The sequence below is a fragment of the Phacochoerus africanus genome, chromosome 3, assembly GCF_016906955.1.
Source record: "Phacochoerus africanus isolate WHEZ1 chromosome 3, ROS_Pafr_v1, whole genome shotgun sequence".
NCBI classification, from domain to species: Eukaryota; Metazoa; Chordata; class Mammalia; order Artiodactyla; family Suidae; genus Phacochoerus; species Phacochoerus africanus.
This window is the reverse complement of record NC_062546.1, coordinates 142,328,604-142,340,902: the sequence shown is the minus strand read 5'-3', so window position 1 is coordinate 142,340,902 and position 12,299 is coordinate 142,328,604. Positions and strand designations below refer to the sequence as shown.

The 12,299-nt window shown below is 39.4% G+C and overlaps 1 protein-coding gene across 1 annotated transcript in view; it reads right to left on the bottom strand.

Annotated features, from left to right (window-relative positions):
- Positions 1–6,982: 6,982 nt before the first annotated feature.
- The window catches only part of MYO3B (myosin IIIB), a 415,159-nt gene continuing 409,842 nt past the window's right edge, over positions 6,983–12,299 (bottom strand). The window contains exons 37-39 of the mRNA XM_047770247.1: positions 8,349–8,455; positions 7,928–7,974; positions 6,983–7,121 (exon numbers count right to left, since the gene is read on the bottom strand). Coding sequence (XP_047626203.1) covers positions 6,983–7,121; positions 7,928–7,974; positions 8,349–8,455 — 293 coding nt within the window. The remainder of the gene's footprint in view (positions 7,122–7,927; positions 7,975–8,348; positions 8,456–12,299) is intronic.

Here is a 12,299-nt window from a genome sequence, read left to right as displayed (position 1 = left end):
TCCATTCATGATCAAGACCCTCGCCAAAGTGGGTATAGAGGGAACATTCCTGAATATAATCAAAGCCATTTATGATAAACACACAGCAAATATAATACTCAATGGGGAAAAACTGAAAGCCTTCTCACTCAAATCTGGAACAAGACAGGGATGCCCACTCTCACCACTGCTCTTCAACATAGTTTTGGAAGTCCTAGCCACAGCAATTAGACAAACCAAAGAAATAAAAGGCATCCATATAGGAAGAGAAGAGATAAAACTGTCACTGTATGCAGATGACATGATACTATACATAGAAAACCCGAAGGACTCAACCCCAAAACTACTTGAACTGATTCATAAATTCAGCAAAATAGCAGGATATAAGATTAACATTCAGAAGTCAGTTGCATTTCTGTATACCAGCAATGAAATATTAGAAAAGGAATACAAAAATATAATACCTTTTAAAATTGCACCTCACAAAATCAAATACCTCGGAATACACCTGACCAAGGAGGTAAAGGACCTATAAGCCGAGAACTATAAAACTTTAATCAAAGAAATCAAAGAAGATGTAAAGAAATGGAAAGATATTCCATGTTCCTGGATTGGGAAAATCAATATTGTAAAAATGGCCATCCTACCCAAAGCAATCTACAGATTCAATGCAATCCCTATCAAATTACCCATGACATTTTTCACAGAACTAGAACAAACAATCCAAACATTTATATGGAACCACAAAAGACCCAGAATCGCCAAAGCAATCCTGAGAAACAAAAACCAAGCAGGAGGCATAACTCTCCCAGACTTCAAGAAATACTACAAAGCCACAGTCATCAAAACAGTGTGGTACTGGTACCAAAACAGACAGACAGACCAATGGAACAGAACAGAGAATCCGGAAATAAACCCTGACACCTATGGTCAATTAATCTTTGACAAGGGAGGCAAGAACATAAAATGGGAAAAAGAAAGTCTATTCAGCAAGCATTGCTGGGAAACCTGGACAGCTGCATGCAAAGCAATGAAACTAGAACACACCCTCACACCATGCACAAAAATAAACTCAAAATGGCTGAAAGACTTAAATATAAGACAGGACACCATCAAACTCCTAGAAGAAAACATAGGCAAAACACTCTCTGACATCAACATCATGAATATTTTCTCAGGTCAGTCTCCCAAAGCAATAGAAATTAGAGCAAAAATAAACCCATGGGACCTCATCAAACTGAAAAGCTTTTGCACAGCAAAGGAAACCAAAAAGAAAACAAAAAGACAACTAACAGAATGGGAGAAAATAGTTTCAAATGATGCAACCGACAAGGGCTTAATCTCTAGAATATATAAACAACTTATACAACCCAACAGCAAAAAAGCCAATCAATCAATGGAAAAATGGGCAAAAGACCTGAATAGACATTTCTCCAAAGAAGATATACAGATGGCCAACAAACACATGAAAAAATGCTCAACATCGCTGGTTATAAGAGAAATGCAAATCAAAACTACCATGAGATATCACCTCACACCAGTCAGAATGGCCATCATTAATAAATCCACAAATAACAAGTGCTGGAGGGGGTGTGGAGAAAAGGGAACCCTCGTGCACGGTTGGTGGGAATGTAAACTGGTACAGCCACTATGGAGAACAGTTTGGAGATACCTTAGACATCTATACATAGAACTTTCATATGACCCCACAATCCCACTCTTGGGCATCTATCCGGACAAAACTCTACTTAAAAGAGACACGTGCACCCGCATGCTCATTGCAGCACTCTTCACAATAGCCAAGACATGGAAACAACCCAAATGTCCATCGACAGAGGATTGGATTCGGAAGAGGTGGTATATATACACAATGGAATACCACTCAGCCATAAAAAAGAATGACATAATGCCATTTGCAGCAACATGGATGGAGCTAGAGAATCTCATCCTGAGTGAAGTATGTCAGAAAGAGACAGACAAATACCATATGATATCACTTATAACTGGAATCTAATATCCAGCACAAATGAACATCTCCCTAGGAAAGAAAACCATGGACTTGGAGAAGAGACTTGTGGCTGCCTGATGGGAGGGGGAGGGAGTGGGAGGGATCGGGAGCTTGGGCTTATCAGACACAACTTAGAATAGATTTACAAGGAGATCCTGCTGAATAGCATTGAGAACTTTGTCTAGATACTCATGTTGCAACAGAAGAAAGGCTGGGGGAAAAATGTAATTGTAATGTATACATGTAAGGATAACCTGACCCCCTTGCTGTACAGTGGGAAAAAAAAAAAAAAAGATCTAAATGTGAAAGGCAAAACAATAATGCTTCCAGAAGATGTTAAAGGCAAATATCTTTTTGACCTTGGAGTACAAGATTCTTAACAGGCTATAGAAAAACACTAATCAGAAAGGAAAAGATTGATAAGTTATACTATGTTAAAATTACAATAATTTTTTTCAATCAAAAGACACTTTAAGAGAAAGGGCAAGCCACCCTGTGGAAGAATTATTCCCAACACAGATAGCTAGCAAGATATAATACATTTCTGCAAATTAAAAGAAAAAATAGTTAACCAATTAAAAATGGACTGGAGTTCCCATTTTGACTCAATGGTAATGAACCCGACTAATATCCGTGAGAATATGGGTTTGATCCCTGGCCTTCTCAGTGGTTGAAGGATCTGGTGCTGCCAGGGGCTGTGGTGTGGGTTGGGGACATGGCTTGGATCCTACATGGCTATTGCCCTGGCTGTGACATAGGCTGGCAGGTGCAGCTCCAATTGATCCCTAGCCTGGGAACATCCACATGCCACAAGTGCGGCCCTAAAAAAGCAAACAAAACAAAACAACATGTAACAAAAGAAGATATCTAAAATGGCCACCAAACATACACAAATGTGTTCAATATCATTATTAGTCAGTGGTATGTGAGCCATAAATCATAGTGAGACTCTACTATATACTCATCAGAATGCCCGTATGAAGAAGATTGATAATAGCAAGAGTTGCTGAGAATGTACAACAATTGGAGAACTCTTATACTGTTGGTGTGATTATAAATTGGTACCATCACTTAGGAAAACAGTTTGCCACCACCTATTAAAGCGAAGGTATGCATACCTAAGGATCCTACAATTCTAATCCTAGGTATGTAGCAAACAGAAGTGCATGGAAACAGGAGTTCCCGTCGTGGCGCAGTGGTTAACGAATCTGACTAGGAACCATGAGGTTGCAGGTTCGGTCCCTGCCCTTGCTCAGTGGGTTAACGATCCGGCGTTGCCGTGAGCTGTGGTGTAGGTTGTAAATGTGGCTCGAATCCCGCGTTGCTGTGGCTCTGGTGTAGGCCGGTGGCTACAGCTCCAATTGGACCCCTAGCCTGGGAACCTCCATATGCCTCGGGAGTGGCCCCCAAAAAAAAGACAAAAAAAAAAAGAAATGCATGCAAACATACACTAAAAGGCATATACAATGTTTGTAGTAGCAATTTGCAAAATAGCCCCAGACTGGAACCAAGTCATATTTGACTATCAAAAGTAGAATAGGTAAACCAATTATGGCATATTCATATACTGGAATACTATGCAGTCATGAAAATGAATGACCTACATTTACATCCCACAACACAGATGAATCTCAGAAATATAACACTGAATAAAAGAAACAAGACCTTCCAAATTACATACTACATTACACCATTTATATGCAGTTCTGCAAACCTACCTTTAAGAGGCAAAACCTATCTATGGTGTTTAGGGAGACATGTAATGATAAAACTATAAAGAAAGTCAAGGAAGAGTTTACCAGAAAATTCATAAGAGTGCCTGCCTTTGGGAGGCAGGCGACAGAAAGGACAGACAAGAGGGAGGCTTCTAGGGTGCTGACAATGTTCTCTTCTTGACATAGAAGTAGTTTAGAGATATTTTCTTTCTTTCTTTCTTTTTTTTTTTTTTGCTTTTTAGGGCCACACCCGAGGCATACGGAGATTCCCAGGCTAGGAGTCGAATAGGATCTATAGCTGCCAGACTACACCATAGCCACAGCAATGCCACGTCTGAGCCTCATCTGAGATCCTTAACCCACTGAGAGAGGCCAGGGATCAAACCTGCGTCCTCACAGATGCTAGTCAGATTCGTTAACCATTGAGCCACGATGGGAACTCCTTAGAGATACTTTCTGATAACTTATTGAACTGAGTCTTCTGATTTGTGCCCTTTTCTGTATATGCATTATATTAAAAAAATTAAGTTTTTAAAAAAATGGATGGAAGCATATCTGCAGATGAACCAAAATGGAGGAAGAAACAGCAGCTTAGAACATGAACACCAATGGTTTACAATGAAGTTTTAAAGAAAACCTGTTCTATTCTCAGAATTACTCCTATTTTGTCCAGGGATGTTATTCCATTGCTCTTGACATTACCCTTCAGCATGCTGGTTTTCTTCATATGAGGTATCCCTCATAGAGATACTATCTAAAGTCAATGGCACAAATATAGACGTTTAATTACATAATGTATTGTCTAAAAGGTAATAAAAAATTTAAATACAAAACTGTAAGCATTGAAGAAGTAAGAGAGAGGGGAGGAGAAACTGAGATAAATGCACATCTTTCATAAAGGAGGGGAGTAGATTTTGTCTAAAACGATAAATCAAGCACATAGAATCAAATTATTCAGAGACATAATGAAAACCATAAAAGGAATTAGATGGGGGAGGGAAGGATTGGGAGTTTGGGATTAGCAGATGCAAACTATTACATATGGGATTTGAATAAACAAAAAGTCCTACCATAGAGTAGAGGGGACTACAGTCAATATCCTGTGACAAAGCATATAATGGAAAAGAATATGAGAAAGGATGTATATATATATGTGTAACTGAGTCACTTTGCTGTATAGCAGAAACGATCACAACATTGTAAATCAATTATACTTCAATAAAATTTAGAAAATTAGAAATGATAAAAGAAAAGATGGCTTCTGGGACAGGGATGAAGTTCGGAGCACAGAGAACAAGGCTGCTTCCCACTACCAACCCTCCAGACTATTAGATTTTTGTTTTGTTTTTGCCATGTGCATATTATCTTGATACATCTAGTAGGATATTTATGAGATTCCAGGTTGCATCCTTCTCATCTACTGATTTAGGAAGTGCTCTTTGAGTTTATAGCATTATGACTAATCAAAGAATAATATGCACCGTCTGTCCTATCTACGCTGCAGCTTCTAAAGTACTGTTAGGAGCCATAGCTGTGGCAGTGACCAGTTATTACAGAGCTTCTGAACTGCAATTTTATAATTACTTCTATTTACTTTTCAACTTTATTTATAGATATGGTTTAATTAGAAAGAAGGCAGGTATAAAATTACATTGTACATGGACAAGTGGGAAGTTACAAACACTTAATATTCAACAGTTTAAAAAGCTAATATTATCAAATCAAAAGTAGATGAATCAATGCTAAAAGTGAAATTCCCCAAACCACTTATATCAATAGAAACATTAAAAATCTACATATTCTAGGTGCTACTTTTTTAAACAATAAATTCATTGGTATTTCTTCTGCTCTATTTGCATACTTCATGAACACTGCCTTTGGGGTGAAGATCTGGAAAATAAATCAAGACTGATTTTTTAAAAAGTAAAGTTTACTGAACAACTGGCTCTCTACACTTTTTTCTTATAATAATTTCGCAGATCTTTAAATGCTTCATTTCATTGCTTACACTTGTAAAATGCTGGTTAGAACTCTCCCCTTTAAAATTCTGGTAATAATTTTTTTCTACTTCCTCAAGTTTATTTTTCTCAAGATCTGGATACTCCCATGTGCATAGCTGCCAAATAGTTTAAAGTAAAAAGAATATTAAGAACATCTTTTCTAGAGAGAGAGTCTCGTTAGGTTTTGACCTTATACGACAATCTCACATGCCATTCTGCAGAGCAGTTACTCAAAAAAAGGCTTGTATTAAATCATATTGAGTAATACAATATAAGGGATAACATCATTACAATAGGACTAGCCCAACCTTCAATGAAAAATCAGAGCTTATGGTGTAAGGAAAGTGAGCAATCCTGCATCACATACAATTCTTGTCAGATATATTTGTGCAACTATAAGTCTCTCCACTCATTGAAGGGTGGGCGTTCATTGGATGTCCACCCCCTGCCAGGCACTGGGCTGGCTCTGTGCATATAAGATGCTTTCCCTCCAGGCACTCACAGCCTCATGGAGACAGCCTACCAGGGAATGCAAAGTTACAAAGCAATGTGACATGCACTCTGGCGGGGCCACATTTTCTTTCTGTCTCACTCCTTTCTTTTTACTGAGAAGGTGATGGGGGTGAGATGGTAAGATGGAATAAAGAGACAAAGGCTTTACTAGCATAATAATTAGCAAGAGAGGGGTTCATTTGCCTTATAGGAAGAACCTGAAAGATTTGGGCTTCTCCCCCTCAGCATCAAAAATTATCCTGGCCTCCAGGATGGCGGGATGGTGGTCCTCAGCAGGGGAGCCCTGACCCTGGGGAGAGGTGGGAGGGCTGTAAAAGACCAGCGAAGGTGAAGGGGATGCAGAGGAGAGGAGAGGAGGCAAGGGACTCCTGGATTTTCACAGGGGCAGATTCTGTGTGGAACCTACATGGTACGAAGAAGAAAGCTGTCTTCTGTGTTCCTAAGTGAGAGTGTTTCCCTCTTAGCCGCTGGGGCATGAATGACTGTCACTGCTATAGTGGAGGTGTGCTCAGTGCCCCACAGGGACCCGTGGAATGAGAAAAGTAGGGGTTGCACAGCTCAGGTTACAAAGCAGATGTGGGGAGGGTGATGGAGGCACGAAAAAATGGTTCAGAATGTGAAAATTGTTCAGAAAGGCTCTGGCACAGACCACACGACCAAAGAAGCTGATCCCACTGCCCTGCTTTCTGATTAAATGACCATCAGGGAGTTACCACGACAGTTCTTACCCTCACCAGGACCTGGGGGGGCGGGGCGGGACGTACAGCTCAGGGCTGAGCAAAAGATGCTCCTTTGGAGGATAAAGAAAAAAAGAAAGGGTGGGCTGAGCTGTCTTCCTCAGGGATAGAGTCCACAGGTGACAGAGATTTGTAATATTCATCTTCCCCATCAAGCACTTTGATTTGGCTGCAACAAAGGAAAGAGTTTCAGCAGGAGAAGAACAAAGGCACCAGTTATCAATAGGGCAGCTCAAGTTATATGAGTACCTGGAACCAGGTTGGGTCACAACACTGGGTCGGGGGCAGCTTAGGCTAGCTCGGGGCCTCCCAGCACTTAGGAACTGGGTCTGATCCACAAAGACTTTCACCTCTGGGTCATACACGAATAATGGACCCAACCTAGTGGTGTCTGGATGTTGTGATTATATTGCAATTTGATTTATGTGACTTAACTTGTCTGGTTCCCTGTAAATACTCAGAAGTTTCCCTCCTGACCTCCTCTAGTTCTCAAACTAGTACCCATTACCTACCTCGCTGCCATTCTCAATCCAGATACTAACAATCAAGTCAGCCACAAACTCCTCGGTGTCCTCTGGCTAACCATTCTGGGAAATCTTCCTTTGTGTACCTCCAAGGCCCAGGGGCAGGCAAGTGTGGAGGAAGTGACCTATTTGCATTGCATGGAGTGGTCTCATTTGTGGGAGAGTTTTACACAGCCCAATACATGTCTCGAATTATGAGGAAGGTACAATTCCCTGGGATAGTTATGAGAAATAACATTTGCCTTTTGGTGGCAATTTCAGTCTTTTCAGACAGAATAGATTTGAGTCTTGTAAATACTTGCTACTGTGAAAAGTAGTTTCCAGTGTCAATAGTGTGATATCCCCATTGCATATTTTTAGAAGCCTCTCTGGAAAGTTTGGCATTTTCTGTAATATCACAAAGGACCCCTTCTGTTTATAGTTGCTTAGAACTAAGAAGACAGATATTTACCCAAGTTTTCTTGGCTTCCTCTTGCTCCCTTGATATTCTAGAGTTCCCTGTGGAGAGGGCCAAGAACACACAGTCAAAGCAAAGCAGCAAGTCGTTAATTTTTAATTCAAAGTGATTTTGTGTTGAATGCAAGCAGATGCTGATAATATCAGAAGTCACAGCATAATTTTTTTGATCAAAGGGCTCAAGTGAGCCTGATGAAGCATGCATCTTGCTCGTCTTTGATAAACCACATCAATTATTCACCGTGAAGGCAGACATCCTGACATGAAAGCAACAGATAAAGAGCCTAAGCACATGTTCAAGACGAGAGTATAAGAAAGTGGGGGTGGGGCTGGAGGGGCTGGAACAGGTATTAATAACAGAATTATTAACTGGAAACAAAGCCAGTGAAACAGCTTTATGGCCACTTTGAACTCACATTTAACTGGTTATAGTACATGGTGTCCTCAGGGCTACTCAACATTTTGGGCTGCTGACATCTTCGGCGAGGTATTCGCTGCTTCTGTACGAGACCATTTTCTGAATCTGCAACAAGAGAGCAAAACTTTTCTGCAAACCATCTGAGGTTTTTGGAAAATTAAATATAAAATTGCTCATCACATTAATGCACTTCATAGAAACTGTGTCCCATTTTAATGGGCATGATAGAGCTTTGCTGAAACTAGGAGAAATACCATCCTAAACACACACACACACACACACACACACACATGGATTGCTAAGTGTAAAGAGGACAGCAGGATAGCTGTCGGTAACTCTGCCTTCATCTTTCTAAACTAAGTCAGCAGTCAAGTTGTCTCTGATGTGGTTTGGGCCACTACTGTGGCACAGGTTCGATCCCTGGTTTAGGAACTTGTGCATGTCACGGATACAGCAAAAAAAAAAAAAAAAAAAAAAGTAACAGAAAGCAAATTGGTTTGTCCATGCTGGTGAAGTAAAGGCTGGTGGTTAGCCTTTGTTGAGCAGAGAATTCCCTCTTAGTGAGATAATTTAGTTATGGCAATCTTGAGCAGTTTGTACCACATCCTATAGTGAGAGCTCAAAGACATCTGGAGCACATACACTCTTGGGTAGAAAAGAAGCAAACATTTCGGTGGGATACATTTTGTAGGGAAAATGGCTTGAGTTAGTATTTTCTGAAATGCTTTGAACAATGCCACTGATCCGTGCAGTCTCTGGAGGTAGTGTAAAGGAGAAGGGGAAAGGATGGCTGCGTGATTTCATTGAGCAGCCTCTTAGTGTTAGTCCTGATTCAGAATCCTGGACCAAGAGCGCACTGAAGATTAAGAAACCACGTGTCCAATGAAGTCATGACTTATTTTCCTGCAGTTCTATCTTCTTGCCAATACCCCAACACACACAAGTGTGTGTGTGTGTGTGTGTGTGTGTGTGTGTGCACAGGTGCATAGAATACTACTCATGAATGTCACGGTCTGGAGAAGACATGACATTTTCTTAGACCAAAGGTATATCATAAACTATTTATAATAAAGAGTTGGAGATTTGTATTTGGAGTTACAGTTTGATTTCATTAGAGATTCTTTTTTTTTTTTAAACAATGATTTTTATTTTTTCCATTATAGCTGGTTTCCATGTTCTGTCAATTTTCTACTGTACAGCAAGGTGACCCAGTCACATATATACATATATTTTTTTTTCTCACATTATCATGCTCCATCATAAGGGACTAGATATAGTTCTCAGTATCATTACAGATTCTTAACTATACAAGGAAATTCTGTGGGACTTTTCTAAGTGAAGAATGACCCAGTAAGGATCATTATGAATAACAAATGATCAGTTTCCTACATATGAAGTTTTTTATCTTTAAAAAATTGGAACCTATCAATGTTTAAACAAGACTATTAGAACCATATAGGACTTTAAGAACAATCCAAATACCCATTTTTTTTTCAGGAAAGGAAACCAAGGCCCATAAATGCTGAATGAGTCACTCCAGTTCAAGTGGAAGAGTGGGAACCCAACCCTTGATTTCTTACCTATTGTTCTAGCATTTTTTAAAAAACTACAGCACATTGTCTTTCTAAATAAAAAAATTCTTTTAAAAAGTCAAAGGTCTGAGTAAAAGCAAGCTCTAGGAATTTTTTTTTTTTCTTTTTAGGGCCGAAGCTGCATCATATGGAAGTTCCCAGGCTAGGGGTCTAATCAGAGCTACAGCTGTCAACCCGCGCCACAGCCACAGCAATGCCAGATCCAAGCCATGTCTGTGACCTACACCACAGGTCATGGCAACGCCAGATCCTTAATCCACTGACCGAGGCCAGGGATCACACCCTCATCCTTATGGATACTAGTCAGATTCATGTCTGCTAAACCACAACGGGAACTCCCTATGAAAAAATATTAATTAACATAGCAGATGGTGCCTGCAGAGGGTTCCAGGAGCCTTAAGAGACATCCTCGGTGCATATCTTCAGGACTGTGCAGAGGACAGGACTTCAGCCTCTTGTACTGGCATCATCCTCAGAATATAAGGAAACCAGATCTGGAATGGGTACGTTCTGATCGTTCCAAGCTACCAACCTCTGTATGTTTTGAGAAGTCCATATTCTGGAATGTGGCAGAAAACAAGGTTGTGAGGCTCTTTTATGTTATCTCCCCTGATTCATAGATTAATGAAGAGAAGTGTCTAGACTTTAAGTTGCTGGTGTGAGCATCCACGGGAGATCTGGCATCTACTCTCTTAGATATTCTACTGCTATAGGATTCCAACATTGGCCACTTAAAAGGATGATCTTAAGCAGTTTTTGAGTCCAGCTGAAGTTCAGCTCACTTTGCTATGATTTTATGTAAAGTTTACAATTGATCAGAAGCTTTTATTTATATTCTTAACTGGGAATGCTTAATATAAGATATAGTTCTCAATTTTTACTCTTGAGGAACTTGCTGTTTCATGGGTGGGTGTTCTTTTCCTGATTCCTAGAAAGAATTCAGTTATTGGATAGAATTTTCTCTATTTTAACATTTCCCATAAATTAAAACAAACTGTTGGTTATCTAATGGTATCTATGCCATACTAGAATCTAGTTTATGCTGGCATCTGATTTAGCATCAAATTTTAATTTTCATTATTTTTACTTATTATCTCCATATTTCATGGTGTTTTACAAAAAGTGCCAAACTTTCAGGTGCTTTGCATTGGAACAATAACAAAATTGGAGTTATCACTGATATATGATCAATCACAAGCAACCAAATAAAATAATTGAGAAATGAATCATTATTCAGTTAATGCTGTTGGAACAACTGGGTTGCTGTTGGTACAACTGGATAGCAATATGCACAAAATGTAACTTAAATACAGATTTTATTAAATATGTCCTGTATGTAAGATACTTTGCTTGATATTGTGGGGACTACTATGAGAAATAAGGCAAGATCCTTCCTTTCAGTCTAGTAGGGGACCACTGAGTCTTAAGTGGTTAAGTGACTTGCTTAAGGTCATAGCCATTGCTGCTGGACTCAAATTAAGTTTTTTGTTTGTTTGTTTGCTTTTTAAAATTCTAAATATTTACTTTTCTCAATATTGCTTTTGATTCTTACAGGCCACAATAAACTCCAGATGAATTATATAGTTAAACATTTTAAACACTTCCATAAAAACTTTAGAAGGAAATGAAATAGACTATATAACTTAACTGTGGAAGAAGATATTAGGGGCAAGGATGGGTTCAATTACATTAAAGTGAAATACTCTGTGATGGAAAGTAACAAAATCTTAAGATGAAAGAAAGTGCAACATAAAGTTAAAAACAAATAAAAAATATATGTACACACAAAAGTCTACCATCCATAATGTGGAAAGGACAAGGCAAGAGAAAGATGGATAAATATTCATATATTGCAATACAATTATGAAATAAGATATTGAAAAATATTCATCCACACTGACAATTAAAACAATTACTACTGTCTTTCTATTAACTAGGATAAGTTGAAAGGTCAAAAAGACAGTGTGGGGAGTTCCAGTCATGGCTCAGTGGTTAACAAATCTGACTAGGAATCATGAGGTTGTGGGTTTGATCCCTGGCCTCGCTCAGTGGGTTAAGGATCTGGCATTGTTGTGAGTATGGCGTAGGTTGTGGCTCGGATCCCAAGTTGCTGTGGCCCTGGTGTAGGCCGGTGGCTACAGCTCCGATTGGACCCCTAGCCTGGGAACCTCCATATGCCGTGGGTGCGGCCCTAGAAAAGATAAAAAGACAAAAAAAAAAAAAAAGACAGTGTGGGAGTGACCCTAGGTACACAGAGGAGTCTCTAGGCTCCATCTCTCCTGAAGTGACTTGACAATAGATAACAAAAGCTAAGCAACTTGTGCCAAGGAACATGTCCCAACAAAGTGAAGGAAAAG